The following is a 25,849-nucleotide window of genomic DNA, read 5'->3' on the forward strand; positions in this document are numbered from 1 at the left end:
AGCAACTTAGAATTAAGGAGAAATTTCCTGACAGTTAGAACAATTAGTAAGTGGAACGACTTGCCTGCAGAATGCTCCAACCCTGGACATTTTTAAGAAAATGTTGGATAACCATCTGTCCGAGATGGTATAGGGTTTCCTGCCTGGGCAGGGGGTTGGACTAGAAGGCCTCCAAGGTCCCTTCCAACTCGGTTGTTATTATTATTATTATTTACAAAAAATAATAACTGAATTATGTGCAAAGTTTTTCCATATATTATTCTGATCCATTTGAACTGCTGCATATTCTAACCTTAAATGTATGCTATAATTTTCTCTAATATTTGCTTTTTTAATGTATAGAGATAAAACGACATCTTTTTTCTCCATTATGCAATTACTTAGTGGCATTACTTAGTGGCATATATGCACTAGCGGATTTACACCATATTAATTCTGTACAAATGCCTATTCTGCACTAGGTACAAGGTAAAACATTAACAACACTAAAAACTGATTCTGCAATACACCACACCTTTCCCCTCAGGCTGAACTTTGTTATAGGCAGCTGCTCAGGATAAAGTAAGGGGCATTTGCTGGATTCAGCTGCTTCTATCTTGGCTAGCTCACTGAAGGAATGGAGAGCACCCGTAAATTTTCTCTAACATTAGTTGATATTCCGACAAATAAAATTCACTTTCCTAAAAAGCGTTTGTGTTGTACCTTTGTGTTGTACCTATTTCTTTATTGTAAATGTAAATGTGTTACATTTATGAACTGTTTGTATGTGCGTGTATTTATTTCAGAATAAAAAATTCCTAGTAGGGACTTAGGCTGTCATCCTGTATATAGCCTAAGTAGTACTGATTTCAGAATATATGCTTATTGAATCCCTGCTTTGTGAGATAGAAAAGGCTGTGCTCTGAGATCTCAAGAGGCTAAATCAGTAAACTATTAATGTGTTAATATTAACCAAGTGTAAATATGGAAAAGGAAAGAAAGTGGTGAGAAAAATAACTGGACAGATCTGGGCATGGAGGAAATCAGTGAGACTATGTAGGGAGTTATTGATTTATTACAGACTACGTACTTTTAGTAATACTTGGGTGCTGCATTTCATCGAGCGGAACTATTTGAAAATAATTAGATCCGGAACAAATTTACTTTAAAACCTTTATCAGCTTTTCTATGCCCCTGAAAAAACAAGAAAATAAACAGGTAGCTCAGTTTAAATGCAAAATCAGTAAGCGTTCGTTAGATTCCATCATTCGTATCTCAGCCTTTATGAAAATAAATGGGTGGTTCCGCGAAACGCTTTGCGGATTTGGGCCACATTCTGCTTATCTTGACGCAGGCTGGTTCAGAATTTCTGGTTCTACCTTAAATAAACCGCCATCATCACACATACCACCCTCACCACCTCGCACTGTTTTTGTTCCCAACCGCGCCATCTCTTGGGAGCTCTTCAATTGTTTGCAGGTTCAATAGATGGAACCAAGACAGTGCGGGCTCCGCCTCGTCTAGCCCTCTGCAGCTTCCCATACTTCTCCCGCAGCTGGCCCGCGATTGCTGCCCTCGTTGCAGTGCTAGTCACTGTTGGGCACAGCGGCGGGTTCTTTTTGCATTAGGCTGCCGCATTTTTCTTTTCCTCCCTCTGGAGTCATTGAATCAAAGATATAAATAAGATATAAGGCGATGAGAGAACATTCCAAAGGGTAAGTTTAATGTTTATATTTCCTGAATAAATAACCCGTCAAGTGGTAAAGGTCATTAGGCAAGCAAAGCAGTTAAAGCTTCATTAAACGTCCGCGTCTTTATAGAGGGAATTTAATTTACAGCTTGAAAGTCCTTCCTGCTAGTTTTTCTTTGATTCTTGGTGCAAGTGTGCTTATTGACTGGCACACGCCTAAACTAATCCTTTCATTTACGGCTGTGTACCTTAGAAATTAAAGATTTCTCCCAATGCAGGAAACGCTAGGAATTTTTTTTTTATTTCTTCTCCCTAGTTTGTGTGTATGTGTGTGTGTGTGTATGTATAGTAATTTTCCCGAGCACAATCCGAATTCTTATATCTTTGCCATACTGTGAAATTTATTTTCTTAAAAGGCTTATATTTTTTAACCTTGCCTTTTGTAAACTGCTCTTTTCAATCGTATTTTATGTATTGCGTATCTCCATGCGTTAAAATAACTCCCGCCCCCACCTCCGGGAAACCATTCTATTCAATCTCATTTGTGCAAAGACCCTGGAGAAAAAAACGCATACTAATTCATTTCATTCACTATGGAAAGGTCAAATTTCTGCTTGATTTCTTTGGGAAATAGGAACTGACATTTAATTCAGTGCATTCTTTCTCTGCAATGTGCTTTCTTGTCTTGATAAATGTGGTCTAGTTAGAACATGCTGGCTGTATAGGAATGAATGAAACAATGCAGTTTGGAAGAGCTGAGCAGGGAATTGGAAGACAGAAGCAAGTTGGTATCTAATGTTTGTGAAATATGCCATTGGAGAAAGCAGTTAGCCACAAGAAGGAAAACTTTAATACAAAATAAGATAATTGATTTTTAGATGCATCTTGAAGATTTATTTTTGGCACTCATCCCCCATTGGAGGAAAAGAGATATCAATGCCATTTGTGCATGCATTATTTTTTAGGAATATTCTTAATATTGAATAATGAATGGTAGAGCAGAACAAATAATGAATTAAATGTATATATTGAGTCAAATACATTTCATATTGGTATTTCCATTTACGTTTTGGGCATTTCAAAGTGCAGAGTATTGTGCAGGAGACAGTGCTTTAATATAGTACTTTTCTATATTCTAGTCTATACTATCTAACTCTTAGTTGAGAAAAAAACCTTCATTTTTATGTATTTTTTCTGAAAGTAAAAAGTAATTTATTGACACATAGTACATGTAATATTAAGACTTGAGAAGGCTGTTCTGTGTAAGTTGCTTGGCTCATTTTCAGGTATAACTGGTTGCAGATATATCATGATTTTGAATTTGGTAGAAATGTAATCGATAAGCTTTAAAAAGCAAATGGATAAGTGGGCAAGTAACAGCTGGAGGTACTGGTTCCCAACTATTCTCAGAGTGCATAAAATAAAACGTTGCACAACAAAAGAAAGGCAGAAATAATTTCAGTGTGTAAATGTGTAGTCCTTCTCAAGTACAAAAAACTGCTTTCTCCATTACCTGTACTACTCCATTTTCTCCAGAAATACAATGGAATATATAGAAAAGCAGATTTTCGGTTTTTGATTCCAGAATAAACTATTAAGGTCTCTTTAGTAGAGGCTTTCTAAGTATGTTGGATACCATTCTTTAGTTTTCTGTTCACTCAATATCTCAATTTCAATTTTTTTATTCATTTTGGGATGGTATGAATTTTATGTTGCATAATTTTGTTTGATTGTGAAAAATTTGTTTTTAAATGGTTTTCTGCTTATTGTAACACTGCACAAAGTTCTCTTTATATTAATATGTTCCTGTTTAATTTACATGTGACAACAAAACATATTAAACTAAAACAGTTGTAGCAGCTCTACAGTTTAAATCACTTTAAGTATGCATTGTAAAATTATTCCTTAAATTTTAAATTATTAGATAGGTATTGTCAGTTGCATTTTCTTATTTGCGGTTTTATGTGTTGAATTTTACTTTATAGATTGGTCTTGGGTTAATGTATTTTAAAGCAAATTGTAATAAAGAATGTGCAGTAAAGAAAACTAAATTGAAAGGGTATAATAGGATTTAATTAAAAAGAAAACACTAAGAATATTTAATATTTTCTCTTATAAAATGTTTAATTTGTAAAAGACCCAAGTGTAATTTTTCTATAGAAATAATTACTAATATAGTTTGACACAATACTTTTTTGTTTGTTTTAAATTGTGCCTTTATCAAACTGAAATGAGGTCATCTTGCAGAGTGGATATCCTGAGTGCCAATAAAATTTAAACTACATCTCCTGGGTAGTTAATCAAAAAATAGTCAGCATTTAGAATTACAGCACACCCCTGGTGTAGATGAACATTCATTCCATGATATTATACTTCTAGTTACAGACATGCATTCCTTTTCCAGACACCTAAAAATGACACTTAACTGCTTCATTGAGGATGATGCTCTGTGAAATTATATTTTTCTCTGATTTTATATAAGGAACCTGATTTTGGATAGCCAAGATGGCCAGTTGGTAATTAGGAATGAAGGAGGAATCTTCATCTGCCACAGTTTTTCTGAACACATTGACTATTACTTTATATGCTACGTGTCAGCAGTTACCCAGATTATTTCATCTGCAACTGAAAGGATATGTTTTCCCTTTTCATTTTAGTGTTTTGGCTATGTCCAGAAAAGTGTAACAGAATGTATTTTTTCTTAAACCAGACCACTTGTCTATTTAACTCTACACTGAAGTATGTTAAACTAAGACCATGATAGCGAACCTATGGCACGCATGCCATAGGTGGCTCACAGAGCCATATCATGGGCATGTGAGCTCAGCTCCGGCATGCATGTGTGCACTGGCCAGCTGATTTTCAGGCCTTCTGGGCCCACCAAAAGTCAGGGAACAGGCTGTTTCCGGTGTTCGGAGAGCCTCCGGGGGGGGGAGGCCTGTTTTCACCCTCCCCAGGCTCCTAGAAAGGCTCTGGAGTATGGAGAGTGTGAAAAATGGGCCTTCTGGTCCCACTGGGCCATTTCTGGCCTCCGGAGGGCCTCTGTGTGTGGGAGGGAAGTTATTTTCACCCTCCCCAGGCTCCTAGAAAGACTCTGGAGCCTAGGGAGGGCAAAAAATGGGCCTACTGGGCCCACCGTGCCATCACATTCCAAAAGCGGGAGGAACATGGGGTGTTGCGCACACGTGTGGGAGGGTGGAACACATTGAATTATGGGTTTGGGCAAGCGCGTGTGTGACACCCACCCCCGCGCTTCCCCTGCTTTTGGTACACAATGCCAAAAAGGTTAGCCAACACTGACCTAAGACAATAAAAGCATTTTCCTACTTTTGGATAAAGGGAAAGATGTGATCTGATTATATATCACACCTTACATTCTGGAATTCTCAATTTGCTTCAGAAAATTAGAGCAGATAGGTGGTTTTCCTAAATGGAGATGGATTGGTTTATTGAGCAAACACCAATTTTCTTCCACTATCCTTTTACCTTTTTTCCCTAAGAATTTCTCCTTTCAATTCCTGTGCTTCAAAATACAGAAATCAGATTAATTAAATATTAAAATATTAAAATATTTTTCAAAACTATTTGAATAAATATATTTAATTAAAACAAAATACTTAATGTGTGTCCTTTTAAACAGCTCAATAAACAAAAAAACATAAGATTTTTTAAAGTAATTTAAGATCTGTATTTATACTAAATAATGTCCTTCATCCAAGTTGGTTGATTATGAGAAAAAAATACCCTCAGGAATGCCGTATTTGGAAATAAGCTAGATAGCTCATTTATCTTCTCTCTTCAAATTTACAGTTCACCTGGAGAAATTTAGGAACTTTCCCAATCTTTTGCACCACTTAATTTATTTAAAATTGTTCATAACATTTTATTGTTATAAACATAGAGAACCTATGTTATGCAAGGAATTTAGTAAAATGATCCATTGCACTACTAATATTGAACATTATTTTTCATGATAGCTTATTTTTGTGGATTATGAACAGTGTCTTTATGAGAATTGATAGACTTCTTTGATCCAAAGCTTTATGTAGGCCTGCTGCTCTTTTCTAAAAGATGCTATTGTTGTTTTATATATGATCAAAGCTCTTTAGAAGTTGCTGAAGTGGCATTTTGTTACATATATTATTTGCAGATAGTCCTTATTCAAGCTAACAATTGCCTTTGAAAAATGGTAAAGAAGTTTATGAAGAGAAATATCAGTAAAAGTATTTAAGTAGCACTTTTCTTTATGTTGTTGATAACTCTTAAGCTAAAAATATTCAGAAAGAAGAAACACTATTTTAGCATGCAGAATAAATCTGCAATTTTTTCTGCTTGGAGTATAGGGTAAAATCTATTCTTTCCAGTTACAATTAAGCTTCATGTTTATAAGATCTTAAACTAGTATGGGAGTAAATTTATAGCTTTTTTATTTTTAATAGAATAGTATCCTCCTTCACTTGGCCTCTCTGCACTTGGCCTCTCTGCACTTGTACTGCACATGCCCTCCCCAACTTGCATTGGGCGTGCGCTGGGCCTCCCCAGTCGCACCCCTGCAGCACACAAGCACACCTGGAAGTCCTATTGCTTTCCACTTAATGACCCTCACACTTTTTTTTATAGACACGTTTTATATTTTAATTTTTTTTATCATACATATTTTATGAATAGAGTTAACCAGGTCACATCTTATACATAATCAAAATCATCATCATAATATATCTTACTCTTACCGTTTCCCCCCCAATTTATCTCTTTTGTATATCCTTTATCACAAAGTTATCATTTTTCTCCATATCTTATTTCAACTTCTGCCATATTATTTTCTTTTCATTATTGTTTATCATTTTCAATTTTATATAAATAACATCACTTTATGCCTTATGCTTCTTCTCAGTTACAATTACTCCAGTTGTTTACATTCTTTCTTCATTTCCGGAAGTGTCTCTCTAATTCCTTCTACCCAATCATTAACAATAAAATATTCATCTTAATTTACATTGTTATCAAAATTAATAATATTCTTAGATTACTTATTTTCACCTTTCCATCTACTGTGGTTTATCACAAACATGTTCTATTCCTTCTTTGCAAAAATAGTCACTTTCATGATTTCAACATTGTTATTCTCTTTACAATTAACATTTTAAATGTCCATTTTAATTTACATTGATATAAAAATTAATAATATTGTCAAATTGCTTATTTTCACATATCTATCTATTAAGTTTTAGTGTAGACAAACTATTCATTCATCTTTATCATATATTCACTTATTATCATTTTCCACCATATTTTTTCAATTTCTACCATATTATTCTTACATATTTCTTTATCATTTCATTTTCAATGCTTTCACCTAGCTAACATCACAATATATCCTATAATTCTTCTCTCTTACCACTACTATAACAATTAAAATTCCATTCTAATTTAAAAAACTATCAAAAATCTATTATTATTACTATATTGTCTAGTTTCCCATTCCCATTTATTAATCTATCACATATTTATTTGCCAATTTTTACCTCATCTTTCTTCATCTTTAATCATCATCTCTAAATCTTTTTAGCATCCTCATTTCTAATAATTTTTTGCACAACCCTTTATCTCGCTCTAACTTCTCAATTCTCTTTTTTATTTTTTATATATGTTACATTTCATCTTCTGGCTTCCTTTTATCTTTTTTTGTTGTGTTATTTGAACATCCCTTACCAAAACTTTCCCTTGTCTCTTCCAGATTTTCCCTTTCTTTCCTTTTGCCTGTTTCTTTTTTAGGGGGAATTTTCCCCCTTTCCTCTCTGCTCTTTTTACATTCCCAAATATTTCTATAATGCTCTCTGATTTCTATTTTTTAACATTTTCTCTTCAACATTGTTAATTTCTTGTTTTTCATTTAAATTTTCCTCTTCCAACTTCTCTTCCCTTTTTTGTATATTTAAATAAATTTTCCATTTCTTTTTTCCTATTAAAGATTCAAATGTACTTTTAAACATCAAAAGTAACACTTCATACATCTGCAACTCCATTTTATGACAATTTAAAAGGTTACTAATACCTCCCCTCTATGCACTTAGCCAGAATTTTAAGTCAATATAGTTTGAATCTCCTTTTCTTCTTCAATTATTCCTTTGTTTTTTAAAGTTAAAATGTTCTTCTCAATTATTAATTATTGTCCAAATTCAGCAACTGTCAAATCCAATTATAAATCCAATTTTTCCAGAAGAAAAGGGAAATAAAACAACCACCCAGATGTAAAACACAGTCACTCCTTCAATATCCTCACAGTGTCCAAATTATCTTCTTCTATACAGCCAAGATCGAAATTTCCAGCTGCTATTTCTTCTGTTTTGTCTATTTGAATAGAATATTACAGTACTTTTTCTTTCTTCCAGCAGATGGTACTCTCCGTTTCTACTCTGTTATAAAGCAGGCTATTTTATCCAATTGTTTGTCAAAATATCCAGTGTTTTTTAAAAGTTCTCTTATAAATTATTGTTTTCTTCTGAAAATCATTTTTTTTCCTTTTTAAAATCTTTTGCTTTTCCCAATTTTCCAAATCCAAGACTGTCTCTTAGATTTTTTTCCAGAATTTTTTTTTATTTTTTGAAAATAAACCACATACAAATCATTTTTGAACAAGATATCAGTCAGGTACATAATTAAACATAATTCAAATTTCATCCTCCTTTATCCAATATATTTCCCTTTCCCTCTTAATATTTTATTATTTGCACATTTCTATCATAAAATCTGTTCCTTCCCCCTATCCTGAAATAGTGTTAAATCAAGTCTAATCCCCATATTTTTTACCCCCTTTCTTGCCCTTCCCTTCTTCATTAAAATACTTATCCCCAACACAATTTCCTTCAATCACCATCTATAATCCTTACATTCCACAAAATATAACAATAATTGTCCCTAGTTTCATAAAAAAACCATAACAAAAAAAAAATAATAATAAAAGAGACAAAATAAAATCTAAAGAAATTTTCTCTTACATTTCATCAATTTCAAAAAGATCTATCACCAACAACAATTTCCAAATTATCCATTCTTAATAAAAGAGCAAAATAAAAAAAGCTAACATTATTATTAAAAAAAAAATCCGTACTTATATTCAAACATTCTATTGGAAGTTTTATCTTAAATTATTTCAATTTCATTACTTATGCTTAGAAAATTGCAAAATAAAAGAGACAAAATAAAATCTAAAGAAATTTTCTCTTACATTTCATCAATTTCAGAAAGATCTCCCGTCACCAATAATGATTTCCAAATTATCCATTCTTAATAAAAGAGCAAATTAGAAAAAAGCAAACATTTCTTATTATTAAAAAAAAAATATTCCGTACTTATATTCAAATATTCTATTGGAAGTTTTATCTTAAATTATTTCAATTTCATTACTTTATGCTTAGAAAATTTCATATTGTCTTAAGTTAAATTCCTTAACACTCCTTTCGCTTTATTCTCACTATTTTTATAATCCTCTAATAATCTTTAATACAGGCTTTAACTTTATTTTTAATATCATACATTTTATATTCTTCACTAGAATTGCTGCAAACTACTCTTATTTTTAAAACATTGTTAATATTCCAATTCTGTGGTTATTTCTTGCATTCTTGCTTAGATGTCGTTTGAGTCTCTGCTTACTCTTTGATGTTATAAATCTTAAAGCTGTCTTGCAATCGCAAAGATATAGCCATCTTCCTTGGAACTGTCCTGAGATCACAGAAACATTTCCATCTTGTATTTCTTTCTTTGCCTCTAGATGTCAATCTTTAGTCCACAGTTACGTGAACACTTTAGTCCAAAGTTCATTTATGCCATAAACAAAATTGCCAGAACAAACCTCAGCCTCGACAAACTTAGAGCAAGACCTGATTTATCATTTCTGCAATGGATTCGGTCCCGTGAACTTCGCACAGAACTCAAACGAAGGCAAGACGAAGGAGAAACCAACCTTTACATTGACTACCGTGCTGACTGCATAAAAAGAAAAACCTACAGTCAATTGGCCAACATCCAACCCCCCATCAATCAAAGCATCTAACCATCCGTCGCACCGAACTTCCAATCATCCGTCTTACAAAACTCTCAACCAGCCATCATTCAGCCAACCATCACTCAACCAACTAACATCCATCCATTCTTCCCACAGAACCCCCAAACATCCATTGTTCAACCATCCACTGCTCAACCAATCGTAGTTCAACCAACCAACCTCCAACTGCGTGTTGAACAGAACCTCCAACCATCCATGGATCAGAACCTCCAACCAACTATCATCAATAACTAGGTACGCATGCCCCTTATTTCCTCTTCATCTAATGCTACAGATCTTAAATGCAAATTGATAAATGCAAGAAGCATTGTAAACAAATTGCCTGAATTTATACTCATGTTAAACAATGCTACATTTGATATTATATTTGTGTGCGAAACATGGCTGAACTCATCCATCCCTGACTCCATTATTTCAGACAAAGAGTATCATGTTTTTAGATCAGATCGTGAAATCCGCAGAGGAGGTGGAGTAGCTATTTTTCATAAAAAGTCACTGAATCTAAAAAATGTTCAAGTTGCACATAAACTTGCTATCCCTGAAACTATTGTATGCGACCTGTCCCTTAACACCACACTTCGATTCCTACTATGCTACAGAGCCCCTGACTACGACATCGCACATGCAAACATGTTAACCTCACTACTAACTGGGCTACCTCTTGCCCATATCCTCTCATCTTCCTGGGTAACCTCAATCTACCTCATATTAACTGGATAACAAACGAACAAATGTAAAACTGAACCCATCCATACTACCCTATACAACGCTGTCACAAATCTAGGTCTTGAACAACTAGTAACTAGCAATACAAGAATCAACAACTGCCTTGACCTCATCTTCTGCAACAACCCAAACTCAATTTATGGACTACAAATAAAAGAACCCTTTTCCAACAGTGACCACAGCATGATAGACTTTTGTCTCAATATACACCCTTACAAAAATCGTCATAATAATAGTATTCCAAACTACAATTTCCAAAAAGCCAACTATGACCTTATTATGGCTCTGCGCATGCGCAAGATGGCGGCTTAACAGGAGACCGGAGACGACAACGATCGTTTGAGGAGGGGATGGCGACGCCCAGGTGGCTTGCCGAGCGGTCTGCGCCCCCCGGTCAGGCGTACCATCTCTCGGGCAGCTGTGAGAGGGGTCTTTGGACCTCCTCGGACTCACGGCTGCCGAGAACGGGACCGGGGAGGGTGAGCTGCGGACGGCGGCCATCTTACCATTCTGCTGGGCGCGAGCCGACGACGATGAGCGATTGAGCGATTGAGGAGGGGACGGTGGTACCCAGGTGGCTTGCCGAGCGGTCTTCGCCCCCCGGTCAGGTATATCATCTCTCGGGCAGCCGGGAGAGGGGTTTGCGGACCTCTTCGGCTGCCGAGAACGAGACCGGGAAGGGCGAGCTGCGGACGGCGGCCATCTTACCATCTTATCGGGCTATGGACGAGGCCGCGGCTTGTATTCAGTTGTTGGAAGGCCGCGGCTGGTTTCTTCTCCCCGTTTTGGATATCAGGCGCTTCCGGACTATTTCGGGACTGTTCCGGCTCTTCTTGGTTTTCCCAGGTCTTCCTCTGGATCCGGTGGATGGGCTTGGGGTGAAGGGCTGTGAAGGGTCCCCCTTGCGGCCCCTGCTTGAGGTGTCCTGGCCTAGTTCGGCCTGGTCTGGCCTAGCTGGGCCTGCTTCTTCCTGGGACTATAAAGTTACATTGTCAACTGTAACATTTGCCATCTGCATTTTGTCATCTTGCACTTTATATGGCCGGTTGAGACTTTTGGGTCATGGCCATTTTTGGAACCTTTGGGGAAGATGATTGGAGACCGATTGGTGACCTATTGGGGGCCCTATTCTGAAACATCTATTTTGGAAATATCTGTGACGCCGCTGACGGGGAGAGAAGTACCACCTCTTCTAGGCTATGGAGTTCAGGACTGAGCTCTGGGCAGAATAGCAATAATTTTACCATCAGACTATATCTGCCTATCATACTATCTTTTACCAATGTTAAGCCAGCCACCATCTGAAGATTTATCGGAAGATGGGTATCCATTCGGACTTGGCATTACACCCTGCCATCCCAGACATTATTACCTTTCGTCGGCTTCTATCTCCTGTTTATGCTTTTAATTTATTTATATGCGATATTCTGCTTTGGAACTCTTGCGCCTGCGAGGTGCCACCGCCTCGCAGGAATGGCCCGCTTCATTATCAAGGGCCGGCCTCAATGACGGGTCTTGGGATCCACAGAGGTGGCATGCGAAGAAAAAGAGCCTTTGGGGTTTTTTATTTTTTTTTTATAAAAAAGTTTTATTTTTACAATCATATCAAGTAATTCATCCAATGTACAGTTATATACAATTAGTCGGGCTTGCCCCGTCACCACCACCCTTTTTAACACTCTTCCCTCTTCTACCTTCTTTTACTTTCCAAACCTTCCTCTCCTTCTCTTATCTACATCCACTCCTCCCTCCACCCTACACCTTCCTTCTCCCTCTACTATCCTCTTCCTTCCTCTTCTCCTCTTTCCTACCTCCTACTCTCTTTTCTCCCTCCCCACCGTTCTAAAATGGTAACTATGCAGACCCGACCCTACATTAATTATATTTCTTCAATAATCCCTGTACATTAACCATCACTCCATCTCTACCAAACCCCCAATTCCCTCCCCTTACCCCCACCCCCACCCCGACTTCCCAGAACAAAATGCAGGGTATCAAAACTAACAATCATAATCCAAAATAATTCCTAAATTATAATCTTTAGTCACACCACACTTAGTCACACTCTCAATTCCCTCTCCTTCAAAAATATATCTAATACAAAATATTTCCTAAATTTACTCATATGCTATTCGATATTTTTTTATCTGATACTTATTTTAAATATAATCAATCCACATTTTCCATTCTAAAATATATTTTCTAGTATATAGTCTTTCAAGTAAGCGGAGATTTTGTCATCTCTGCCAGATTTGATACTTTGAGTGTCCATTTGTTGTTTTGTTTTGTCCATTCTTGATTGTAGGTAATTCTTCTTTCTTCCAATACTGAGCAATCAAAAGTCTTGCGACTGTTATTAAGTTCAAAATCAATTTAGTCTCTATAGCTGTATAGTCCATAATTATTCCTAGTAGAAAGAACTGCGGAGTAAACTTAATCTTCTTTTCAAAATATTCTGCATGATCCACCAGCCTTTAATCCAAAATACTTTAACTTTTTTACAAGTCCACCATATATGGTAATAAGTAGCATCTTCACAATCGCATCTCCAACATTTAGCAAGATCTAATATGTGTTTCTTGTAAACAGGTAATGTCATTTTTAAATTATTTCAAATAATGAAATACTTTCCTTCTCTTCTGGTGAATTCAGGCCATTAACATTCCAAGATAATAGTTTAATTGCCATTATCAGCCAAAGGAAACTTTTGGAACACCAGCCGCAGATCACATTTTACTTTAGGCCTTGCTCCTCCCACTGTTTCCATTGTAGTAGTTGCCAGTTGTTGTTGTGCCTTCATCTCTTGTTCCTTGCGTTTAGCAGCAGCTCTAGTCAGCCTTTGTTCTTTTGAATCTAAACCCGTCGTAGGTATTTCCAACACTTGTAATAAATCTTCTTCCATCACAATCTGTTCTTGTACCTGCTTCACTTCTCTTTCCTTCACTTCAGCCTCCCTTCTTCTAGCTTCCAATGGGGGAAGACTTCCAACTTTTAATACCTCAACATAAAATTCTCTTGCTTTTCCAACCGTATTGAAACGATGTACTTTCCCTGCATAATATACTATTATACCAGTTGGAATATCCCATCTATATTCAATCTGATGTTTTTTAAGTTCATTCACCAGGAAGGCAAATTCCTTCCTAGCCCTTAACATTTTTGGTGGAATTTCCTTTAATATCAAGATATCTTGACCAGCAATCTGAATCTTCTCCCCCTTATATGAAGCTTGCAAAATCTGATTTCTCACTATTCTGTTTGTAAAATAAATAACAACATCCCTTGGCAACTTTTTGCCTTGCTATCCAAGAATTCACACGATATATTTTATCAATTTGATAAGCCACATCTGCTGGACGAGCTGCTAATATCTCAGCAAATACTTCAGAAAAATTTCCTTAAATTCTCTTCCTTATTTTCTTTCAAACCTCGGATTCTAAGAGCAAATTCCATATTTCTATATTGTATCAAAACTATTTCATCCTCTGTTTTCCATTTTACTTTGAAATTCATCCATTTTATTTTCTAATTTTGAATTATGTTGCTTAATTTCTTCAACCTCCTCTTCCAATAAAATCACATTCGTTGCCAAACTTTGTACTGCCATTACAAATCCTTCTTTAACTTCTTTATTTCCCACTTGAATTTCTGATATCTGCTCTTTCATTTCAGACATCTCATCAGTTATTACTTTAAATTTTCTTCTATAAAGCCTTTTAAGTTCTCTTGTAACGCCTCTAAATTCAATGTTCTAGTCTCTGCTGTATGAGCTGGAGAGGCACCAGCTGATAAAGTTCCAGAGCTCTTTGTTACAGTAGACTTTAATTGTTTGGCTGCCATCTTCTATAAAATTATTTATTTATTTATTTCCAACTTAATATTCACTTTAAATCTTCTTAACTTCTGAGAAACACAGTCTTTTAAAGCAGTATTTAAAAATCTCCTAGATTCTATCAGCAGGCAGCAAAGAGTTAAAGCAGCAAGTAACATGCAAATTACCAACTGCAGAGGCACACGCTGAAAGTATCACTTTCGCTTTCCACTCGTTAACTTGTTAACAATTCGCCTCCATTTTCTTGCTGTTTTCAAGCTTGTTACAAAGTATCGGGGAATCGGCTTGGCTACTTGCTTAAAGTTCTCCCACTTTCGTTCTGTCCGGTATAATCCTTTATTGTCCAAAATAAATCTCGGCGTTTGGTCGTGGTGATTGGTTCCGCCAAAGCAGAAGAATCCTCGGATCTGGAGCACTTGGTTACTGGAGGAACTTAACCCTTCAAACCCCTTTTTTCTCAGGGGCTTTAGGGAAATTCAACCTCTGCCCTCAGCTCACCCCTTCTCCTTCTCCCGAAGAGGGGGTTTTCCGAACCGCTGGGCAGCAGATTTAAGCTGTCCTAGCGATTCCACATAATCCAGAGGTTGGTGATCGTAAAGATCACCGCCATCACCTACGGTGCCAAACCGGAAGTCTCCCTTTGGGGTTTTTTAGATAGGGCGTTTTTAAGGGATGGGAGGGTTAGGGCGAGCATTGGAGGTAGCCCGTCGGGTGGGGAGCCAGTCCTTGCGTGTGCTCGTGGCGGCCATTTAATGGGTTCGGAGGTTAGGGGGGGAGATTGCGTTCCTGTTGGTGAGGGTGGTTTCATCTGCATGGTAAGTGGGAGGGGCAGATATGGCGGAAGGGGGGGATCGTATCGTCCTGGGGGGGCACACGTTCGATGTTTGCAGGCGATCGCACGCCCCGATCCCCCGTCCTTTTCCCGTTTCCCGGATGGTCAAGACCCTCAGAACCTGGGCCTTCGGCTCATGTTGTGCAACGCCCGGTCCGTGGTCAATAAGGCCCCCCTAATTCACGATCTTATTCAGGGGGGTGCTGCGGACCTTATAGGCGTCACGGAAACCTGGTTGGGCACTGAAGGGGGTGTGCCCCTTGTAGAAATGTGCCCACCGGGTTTCTGGGCACTTCATCAGCCGAGGGCTCAGGGTAGGGGTAGGGGAGTGGCGGTTGTTATTAGGGAGAGCCTAGAGCCGAGGGAGACCACTGTAACTCAGATTGCCGGGTGTGAATCCCTCTTTGTGAGGTGGGGTCATAGGTGTCAGATGGGCTTGTTTGTCGTGTACCTGGCTCCTTGCTACGTGACAGCTGCCCTGCCCGAGCTCCTGGAGGTGTTGGCTGGGGTGGCGGTTGAGACCCCCAGACTTATTGTCATGGGGGATTTCAACTTGCCATCTTCCGGCACATCATTGACAGCAGCTCGGGAGTTCATGGCTTCCATGACGGCCTTGGACCTGACCCAAGTAGTCGATGGCCCTACTCACACTGGGGGTGGCACGCTGGATTTGATTTTGGTCAGTGGTTGAAGGATCTGGACTTGAGGGATGTAGTCATTGAACCTTTGTCATGGTCAGATCACTCTCTCCTTCGCCTAGACTTTCCGACTGCTACTCACTGCCGTAGGGAGACGGAACCAATTCGTTGGTTCCGTCCCAGGCACCTGATGGACCCGGAGAGGTTCCAGACGGAGCTTGGGCCATTTCCTGAGGGTCTGGCTCACGGCACGACGGAGGAACTAGTCGCGGCCTGGGAACGGGCCGCGGCTGGGGCTTTGGACCGTGTCGTGCCTTTGCGGCCTCTGACCCGGCGTAGATCCCAACCGGCTCCTTGGTTCTCCGAGGAGCTGAGGGGGATGAAACACCGGAGAAGACGCCTAGAGAGTTTGTGGAGGTCCAGTCGTTTAGAGGCTGATCGGACACAAGTGAGGTCCTATACTAGGACCTACCTTGTGGCACTGAGGGATGCGAGACGTTGTTACGTCTCGTCCCTCATTGCGTCGGCAGATAACCGCCCGGCCGCCCTGTTCCGGGTGACTCGTTCCCTCCTTCACCAGGGGGAGCGAGATGACCCGTTGCAGGGACGTGCCGAGGAGTTTAACGGTTATCTATACGATAAAATTGTTCAGCTTCGGGACGGTCTGGACCAGAATTGCGGGGATCCGGAGGGGGCGTCTGGGGGCGGTCTTGGTGACATTGTCTGGGATGAGTTTGACCCTGTGGCTCCCGAGGACATGGACAGGTTGCTGGGTAGGTTGAACGCCACCATGTGTTTACTGGACCCGTGCCCCTCCTGGTTGGTACTGGCCACTCAGGAGGTGACACGAGGCTGGCTCCAGGTGATTACGAGCGCTTCTTTGTTGGAGGGAGTCTTTCCGGCCACCTTGAAAGAGGCGGTGGTAAGGCCCCTCCTCAAGAGGCCCTCCCTGGACCCGGCTGTTTTAGGTAATTATCGTCCGGTCTCCAACCTTCGCTTTGCGGCGAAGGTTGTTGAGAGTGTGGTGGCGTGTCAGTTTCCCCAGCACCTGGAGGAAACTGTCTATCTAGACCCGTTCCAGTCCGGTTTCCGGGCCGGATACAGCACGGAGACTGCTTTGGTCGCGTTGGTGGATGATCTTTGGAGAGCCGGGGATAGGGGGTGTTCCTCCGCCCTGGTCCTATTAGACCTCTCAGCGGCTTTTGATACCATTGACCATGGTATCCTGCTGCGCCGGTTGGAGGGATTGGGAGTGGGAGGCACCGTTTATCGGTGGTTCTCCTCCTATCTCTCCGACCGGTCGCAGACGGTGTTGACAGGAGGGCAGAGGTCGGCCTCGAGGCGCCTCACTTGTGGGGTCCCGCAGGGGTCGATTCTCTCGCCCCTCCTGTTCAACATCTATATGAAGCCGCTGGGTGAGATCATCAGTGGCTTCGGTGTGCGGTACCAGCTTTACGCTGATGATACTCAGCTGTATTTTTCCACACCGGGCCACCCCAACGAAGCCATCGAAGTGCTGTCCCGGTGCCTGGAAGCCGTACGGGTCTGGATGGGGAGAAACAGGCTCAAGCTCAATCCCTCCAAGACAGAGTGGCTGTGGATGCCGGCATCCCGGTACAGTCAGCTGAGTCCTCGGCTGACTGTCGGGGGCGAGTCATTGGCCCCGATGGAGAGGGTGCGCAACTTGGGCGTCCTCCTGGATGAACGGCTGTCTTTGGAAGATAATTTGACGGCCGTCTCCAGGAGAGCTTTTTACCAGGTTCGCCTGGTTCGCCAGTTGCGCCCCTTTCTAGATCGGGATGCCCTATGCATGGTCACTCACGCCTTCGTGACCTCTTGTCTGGATTACTGCAATGCTCTCTACATGGGGCTCCCCTTGAAGGGCATCCGGAGGCTGCAGTTAGTTCAGAATGCGGCTGCGTGGGTGATAGAGGGAGCCCCTCGTGGCACCCACGTGACACCTCTCCTGCGCAGACTGCACTGGCTGCCTGTGGCTTTCCGGGTGCGCTTCAAGGTGCTGGTAACTATCTTTAAAGCGCTCCATGGCATTGGGCCGGGTTATCTACGGGACCGCCTGCTGCTACCAAATACCTCTCACCGACCCGTGCGCTCTCACAGAGAGGGACTCCTCAGGGTGCCGTCGGCTAGGCAGTGCCGTCTGGCGACACCCAGGGGAAGGGCCTTCTCTGTGGGGGCTCCCACCCTCTGGAACGAACTCCCCCCAGGACTTCATCAACTTCTGGACCTCCGAACCTTCCGCCGCGAGCTTAAAACATATTTATTTGTCTGCGCAGGGCTGGATTAGGTTTTTTAAATTTTTTAAATTTAGATTTTAAATGGGTTTTTATATATATTGTTTTAATTATCGGGCTATATTTAATAAGTTTTTTAACGGACGTTTTATCTTGTATTTATATGTATTTTATCTGCCTGTGAACCGCCCTGAGTCCCTAGGGAGATAGGGCGGTATATAAATTTGAATAAACTAAACTAACTAAACTAAACTAAACCTTATAAACACCTACCTCTCATTTCTTGACTGGCAAAATCTATTCTCATCCTGTATCACTGCTGAAGACCACTACAGAGGTTTCCTACTCGAAGTCAATAGAGTCATTAAACTCTACGTACCACAAACTACCACAAAAATCAAGAAAAACAAATTAGCCATATCAATAAAAAAGCTTCAATCCAAAAAAAAATCCCTTTGGAGGAAAAACAAAAAGGGACGTGTAGCTAATTTCAAAAACTGATACAGAGATATATGCAACCAAATAAAAATTGAATGCACCAATTACCGCACCGAGCAAGAAGACCTTCTGCGCACAAATTCCAATCGTGCCTTTTATAATTTTGTGAACAACAAACTTAATGACTCGAGATCCATCCCACCACTAAAAGAATCTAACGGCAAAGAAAATAATGAATGAAGCAGTTAAAGCAAACCTCTTTAACACATTCTTCGGCTGAGTCTTTGTTAACAGTAATGGCTCATACCCGACATTCCCCAACCGCTCCAACAACGACGTAACACATATAGATTTCACTGAAGAAAATGTTGAAAAAACTCTTTGCAAACTGAAACCATCCCTATCTATAGGACCTGATGGACTATGTGCATACTTCTTAAAAAAGCTTTCCACTAATATAGCAGAACCCCTAAGCATAATCTTTGGAAAAGCCTTCATGACCAGTTCCCTTCCCAAACTTTGGTCACTAGCCACGGTCATCCCTGTCTTCAAAAAAGGAGACCCCAGCTTAGTTGAAAATTACAGACCAATCTCTCTATGCTGTGTCACCTGTAAAGTTATGGAATCTATCATCAACCAATCCATTATCCTCCACCTAGAAACAAACAATCTACTCTCTAATAAACAATTTGGTTTCAGAAAAAAATTATCATGTAACTTACAACTTCTTCACTGCAAAAACATATGGACTACAAGTCTTGATCAAGGCAAAACAATAGATGCAATTTACATAGACTTCTGTAAAGCTTTTGACTCAGTGGTACATGACAAACTTCTCCTAAAACTAAAATTCTACGGCATCTCCGGACCCCTTCACAATTGGATAACAGCGTTCCTGTCAAACAGTCAACAAGTGGTCAAAATAGGCAGTGCCCTATCAAATCCTATTCCTGTCAATAACGGCGTTCTCCAAGGCAGTGTTCTTGGACCAACACTCTTCATATTATACATTAATGATCTCTGTGACCATATTAAAAGTAATTGTATTCTTTTCGCTGGCAATGTCAAACTATTTAACACTGCCAACAATACAGTTACCCTTCAAAAAGACCTTGACTTTGTGTCAGAATGATCAAAAATTTGGCAACTCCAAATCTCAACCAGCAAATGCTCTGTCTTAGAAAAAAGACAGAGAAAAAAGAATCTAAACACTAAATACAAACTCGATGGTCATTACCTTACAGATGACCCCCACCCTGTTAAAGACCTTGGAGTTTTCATATCCAATGATCTAAGTGCCAAAGCCCACTGCAACTACATCGCAAAAAAGGCTTTAAGAGTTGTAAACCTAATCTTACGTAGCTTCTTCTCCAGAAACACTACACTACTAACCAGAGCTTATAAAACATTTGCTAGACCAATTCTTGAATACAGCTCGCCTGTCTGGAACCCACACCACATTTCAGACATCAATACAATTGAATGTGTCCAGAAATATTTTACAAGAAGAGTTCTCCACTCCTCTGAATACAACAAAATACTTTATCCCACCAGACTTGAAATCTTGAATTTAGAAAGCTTAGAACTCCGCCACCTTCAACAGGACCTGTGTTTAACTCATAGAATCATCTATTGCAATGTCTTTCCTGTTGAAGACTACTTCAGCTTCAATCACAACAATAGAAGAGCAAACAATAGATTTAAATTTAATGTTAACCGCTTCAATTTTGATTGCAGAAAAATATGACTTCTGTAACAGAGTTGTTAATACTTGGAACACACTACCTGACTCTGGTCTCTTCTCAAAATCTCCAAAGCTTTAACTAAAAACTGTCTACTATTGACCTCACCTCATTCCTAAGAGGTCTGTAAGGGGCGTGCATAAGAGCACAAACGTGCCTACCATTCCTGTCCTATTGTTTCCTTTCATTATATCCAATTAATATAGTTATTACATAGTTACGCTTATATATATCCTTATATATTATATAGTTATTTTCATGTTTATGCTTATATATACTGTTGTGACAAAATAAATAAATAAAATAAATAAAAAAGTTACAATTGTTAATATTCCAGTTCTTTAGTTATCTCTTGTGTTCTTGCTTAGATATCATTTGAATTTCTGCTTATTCTTCGATGTTATAAATCTTAAAGGTCAGCCATCTGGTTACAAAGTCTTCTTTTGAATTGTCTTGCAGTCGCAAAGACATATCCATCTTCCTTGGAACTGTCCTGAGACCACAAAAACATTTCCATCTTGTATTTCTTCCTCTGCCTCTAGATATCAGTCTTTAGTCTACAGTTACAATCCACAATTAGCAAAGTATCCATTTTGTTTCTTTAGCACCACACCTTTTCTTTGTTTCAAATTGTTTCCTTTTTTCCAGATTTGTCCCGTTGTAATAATTGCTTTATATTCCTTTGAATCTAAATTTATAGAGAATAGAGGATCTTGGAGGTATTCAATTAAAATCAATTTTAAAGTCTTCTTTAAATCCTTTTTTCCTTTACTTCTTCCTCTTACATATAATCTTTAAATAATCAATAAAAATTCCAAAATTCTCTAAAAATCTGTTTTAGTTATTTTCCTCTATTTAATTGGGGCTCTACACTTTAATTCCAAGCCCACTTTTGTCAGAATTTAGGTATTGTTTCATTTATTTCCTTCCGTTTTCCTGTTTAATTTAGCCGCTGTTTCACGATTATTCTTTTAAGGCTTAAGTCAGAATTACTCAAATTGCCTCTTCGTGAGCTGGTATTAACTCATCCGGCTTCAATATCTTATTCAGTATTTGCGCTTTATCCTCCTGCCCGTTCATGTGGCTGTCCCGACTTTGAGCAGCTGATGATGGCTGTGGTCCTCCTCGCTGGGTTGAGGGGAAAAAGCTAGAGCTGCAGGGAATTTGCAACTTCCCTGTTCGCTCTGGTGGCTCCCTAATTCTTCGCTGCCTCTGCGGGGTAGCTATGGTCTGAAACGGACCCCCATATTGAGGGGATTTTCGGTGCTCACCCCGGAGCTTTCGGGGTTTGTGACTGTTCCATCGCAACGCTGGCCACACCTCCTCTTAGATTCTTTGTATTGCATTCTTTGTTCCGCGTGTATGTTTTTCCCCCCAAAAGCCAAATAGCTGCTAGTCAAAGCTCAGAAATTCTTTTAAAACTTCAATTTCAATTTTTCTTAGTATAAATTGGCATTTATCTCATCCAGTTCTAGCACTCTGTCCAATCGCCACTCCTGCACAATTCTTTGGTTCGGTTGTCTCAGCTTCAAGGTGGCCACCATAAGATGGCCGCCCTTGCTACCACTTCAGGAGAGCTGTTTCTATTCCAACGAGGAACTTGCCAATTCCTCGCAGTCCATGAAACACCTCTCCTTTCTTCACCGTCCCTACAAGACAGCTATGGGTCTCCTGGCAACGGTTTGTCCAGCTGGATTTGGCATGGCTCAACAGAGCCCGCTATTTTCCAGTCCGTTCCTGCTGCGACGTCAACTGGAAGTCCCAACCCTCAGTCTTGGGATTATGACAGCAACCTTGATTGCCTGGATCATAACTTGAGGACTACCTGTATATGTATGTCTTATTATAAAAAGATGTAATAAATTAGTGTATTGCTGAGCAACAGTTTCATTAAAGTCTTCCATTCAGCAGATAGTATTGTTATTCCAGGATAGTGTTGTCCCTCTTTTTTTTAATATCATGTTTTTTATTTTATAAACAAACAAACATACGATACATAATCAGTCATTCAGTGTATCATCTATATGTTTCTCCTGTGTTGTCGTCTTCGTGCTGCTCCTATCTTCTTCATTTTTTGATATTTTCTATGCATTTGTTATAACATTTTCCACACATTATTCATTTATTATAACATTCTCTTGTTTACTATTAATACATTTATCTATCTTCACTCTTCCCTTTCTTCTTCCATTGTTTTATTACAACATTTGCTCTATCTATACCTCTTCTCTAACCAATGGTAAAATTTATCTTAAAATATTCTGACTCCTCTCTCTTTAATTATCAAAGTCGATCTATTCATTTCTGCGCAATCTAATATTTTCTTAATTACTTCCCCTTATGAAGGGATTTTTTTCTGCTTTCCATCTTTGCGCAAATACTGCAGTTATTACATGTATAATTAAATATATATTTTCTTTACTAATTTTCTCTGGTAGTATACCCAGTAGGAACAGTTCAGGTTTTAAATCAATATGTTGTTGAAGCATTTCTTCTCCATATTGGTGGAGACAGCAGCCAGGCATGGGTTATCCTCATCTGTTCAGATTGGTGGATTGAGTTTGAAGATTTGTTTAGTACCACCCCCGGAGCCGGGTTCCCCTAGCTTTTGACTCATCCTTCAGACTGGACAGATGTGTGGGAGTAACTCTTTTCTGATTCTGGTTGTTTAAATATGTTTTACTCTTTTCCTAATTTCAAGTGTGCGTGCTTGCCTTTTGGATGAATTTGGTGTCTTGGTAGAGGTAATTTCATTCAGTTATACTGGGGATTTCTTCAAGTGCCTCAGCCCTTCTGTATTATGGTAAATATGTATGTATATTCTACTAAAATTCAATGGTTTTTAAATATTTGGCGGAGTCTAGCACTGCATTTGGGCTGGAGCTGGTTTATTTCTTTATGCCTTCATTTTTTTCATTGATTCTGCGCTTGAAGAGCTTTGTGCCCTATTTAGGAGAGTTGGGCGGCCATTTTGAATGCTTTTGCATGCTGCTTGAAGCCTTGCCGATCGGAGCCTTGTGCTCAAATTTAAATAAATGGCTTTAAAATGCTGCCCTGCGCCTTTCTTAGCCTGCAACTGCGGCCAGGATGTGGAAGCCAATTCCTTTGGATCTAGACAACAGGGGTATCAAGATAGGATGTCACGTGGTAAATCCTTTTCGGGCAAGAGGCCCTTTCGAGAAGGAGGAAGTCGGTCGTTCCATTGCCAGCGTTAAAAGTGAATCCGTTCCTCCCATCAGAAGTGTTGTGATCCATCAGCAGTCTGGGGAGCTGTCGGCGGAATCGGACTGCGATGAGCCTGTTCCTAATGCCCGCATGAGGCGAGCTGCCAGAAGGCAGGAGCAGCTCAAGCAGAGAGGTCACCTCGGGAGTAGGGCCAAGAGATAATTGGCCCCTCCCATAAGGTTTAAAAGGAGACCAGCACCGGTGTCTTAGTTGGCCAGAAATAAACATTGCAGCTGCGCTCTTTGCTCTGTTCTCTGGACGTTTATCAGAAAAGACTTGGGCAGTTATCCAGATTGAACCAGGTTTGAGATAACCAAAGACTATTTGTTTGTGAAGCCTTTGTTTCGTTTTCAGTTACCCGGCACCGGGAATGAATTAATTCCCAGCTGTTTGAATAAAGTGTATTTTTACTGCGTTTGTTGCTACCTGCTCGAGTCGGGGTCACAACAAGCAGCAAGTTGAAGCTGTTTGCTGACTGATGGGATGAAATTATGTCAGACTCTTGGGTCAGGAAAACGATAAGATATTTCCCTAGAATTTCTTTCCACTCCCTCGAGGTGCTTCCTTCCTTGTCCTATTTCTAAAGTTATACAAAAGAAGATCCTCAGGGAATCGGCTGTGCAGCATCTTTTGGACATTAGGGCTGTCCAAAAGATGCCAGAGGATCAGGCAGAACAGGAGTTCTATTCTCTTTTATTTCTGGTTCCCAGGTCCTCAGGAGTGGGGGAGACCAATTCTTGACCTCAAACCCTTTGGTTTGTTGTCTGCCTCCCGTACCTTTACTAAGATGCTGGCAGTATTGACAGCCCATCTCATGGCTGTTCCTGTTCGGGTCCAGTGTTATCTGGGCGGCATTTTAATTCACTCGTCTTCAGAGAGCATGACAGTTAAGGATCTCCAGGTTACTGTTAGTTGTTTAATGGACCATGGTTTTTCAGTTAATACAGAGAAGAGCCAATTCAGGCCTTCTGCTCATTTAGTTCATTTGGGGGCTGTAATTAATTCATTAGAGAGGAGAGTTTTTTTGTCACACGCGTGACAAACCAGTATTATAGAATTAGTGAGTAAGATTCAAAGGGAGCAAAAGGTTTCCTTGGCATTATTGTCCACCCTCTTGGGGAAAATGGTGTCTGCCATTCATATCACTCCCTGGGCTCGTTTGCATTCCAGAGACCACCTATGGTTTCTCTTGCCCTTTCAGAAGGCAGGAAAAGGCAACTCTTCGACCAAGGTTCATCTCACCCCAGCAGTCAGCAGATCTCTCACTTAGTGGAGGTCCTTGGCTATCTCCAAGGGCAGACTGTTTCACGAGCCATCTCATCTAGTGTTGACAACAGATGCCAGTCTTCTTGGGTGGGGAGCTCACATTCAGTCTCGGATGACACAAGGCAAGTGGTCGGTTCGTGATCAGAAGCGGAACATCAATTGGCTGGAATTCAGAGCAGTGTATTTGGCTGTTCATCATTTCCAGAGGTTAGTCTCTGGCAAACACATTCTGATCCTAACCAACAATGTAGCCACAAAGGCGCACATCAATTGCAAAGGTGGTAACAGGTCACGAGGTCTGATGCTAGAAGCCAAGAGACTAGGGTTCTGGGCAGAGCGTCATCTTCTGTCCCTTACAGCAGAGCATATCTCGGGGGTTTCAAATGTACAGGCAGATTGGTTGAGCCGGTCAACCGTGGATCACGCGGAGTGCAGCTGCATCCGTCACTTTTCAGAGACTTGACAATACACTTTGGCTTTCCAGAGGTAGATCTGTTTGCAGCACCTCAGAATGCTCAACTACCTCAATTCTATGCCCACTTCCCGAGTTCTCAAGTGGAGCAGGTAGATGCTCTTTGCAGTCCATGGCCATCAGGTCTCCTGTATGCCTTTCCTCTTCCCACCGCTCATTCCAAGAGTGGTGTGCCAGATCCTCGAGGAAAGGGCCAAGGTCATGCTAGTAGCTCCTCACTGGCCTCGTTGGCTGTGGTTTGCCGATCTCAAGGCCCTGTCGGTGTCTCCTCCCTGGAGGATTCCTCAGGACGTGATTTCACTCAGTCAAAGGGAGTTGCAGCATCAGGATCCTCAGTGGCTTCAACTGACCGTTTGGAGATTGAGCGGTGCACTGTGAGATGGGATCATCTGTCTGCCCAGGGTCATTAGAACTATTCAAGCTTCTAGATGTCCTTCTACGGAACATATTTATTCAGGTACTTGGGTGACGTTTTGTTCCTGGTGTGACCATGGGGGTCTGTCGCCACTTCAAATTTCGGTTTTTCAAATTTTGGAGTTCCTACAGGATGGTTTAGACAAAGGGTTAGCTCCCAATACTCTCAGACGACAGGTGGCGGCCTTATCAATGTTTCTGACCTGTGAATCGTTTTCCTCCTTATCTCAGCATCCCAATATTTGTAGATTCCTTAAAGGTGCCTTAACTTGTGT

At 40.2% G+C, this 25,849-nt stretch overlaps 1 protein-coding gene across 12 annotated transcripts in view; it reads left to right on the forward strand.

The window, feature by feature from the left end:
- DMD (dystrophin) overlaps window positions 1-25,849 on the forward strand; it is a 1,918,566-nt gene that overhangs the window by 1,692,602 nt on the left and 200,115 nt on the right. Inside the window, exon 1 of one of the 12 annotated variants that reach the window (XM_058186506.1) lies at window positions 1,480-1,694. The exons of the other annotated variants lie outside the window; for them this stretch is intronic. Coding sequence (XP_058042489.1) covers window positions 1,675-1,694 — 20 coding nt within the window. The 5' untranslated portion in view covers window positions 1,480-1,674. Of the gene's footprint in view, window positions 1-1,479; window positions 1,695-25,849 lie in introns of those variants that run through there. 12 annotated transcript variants of the gene reach the window in all.

Source organism: Ahaetulla prasina, chromosome 5, assembly GCF_028640845.1.
Source record: "Ahaetulla prasina isolate Xishuangbanna chromosome 5, ASM2864084v1, whole genome shotgun sequence".
In the NCBI taxonomy this organism is placed as follows: Eukaryota; Metazoa; Chordata; class Lepidosauria; order Squamata; family Colubridae; genus Ahaetulla; species Ahaetulla prasina.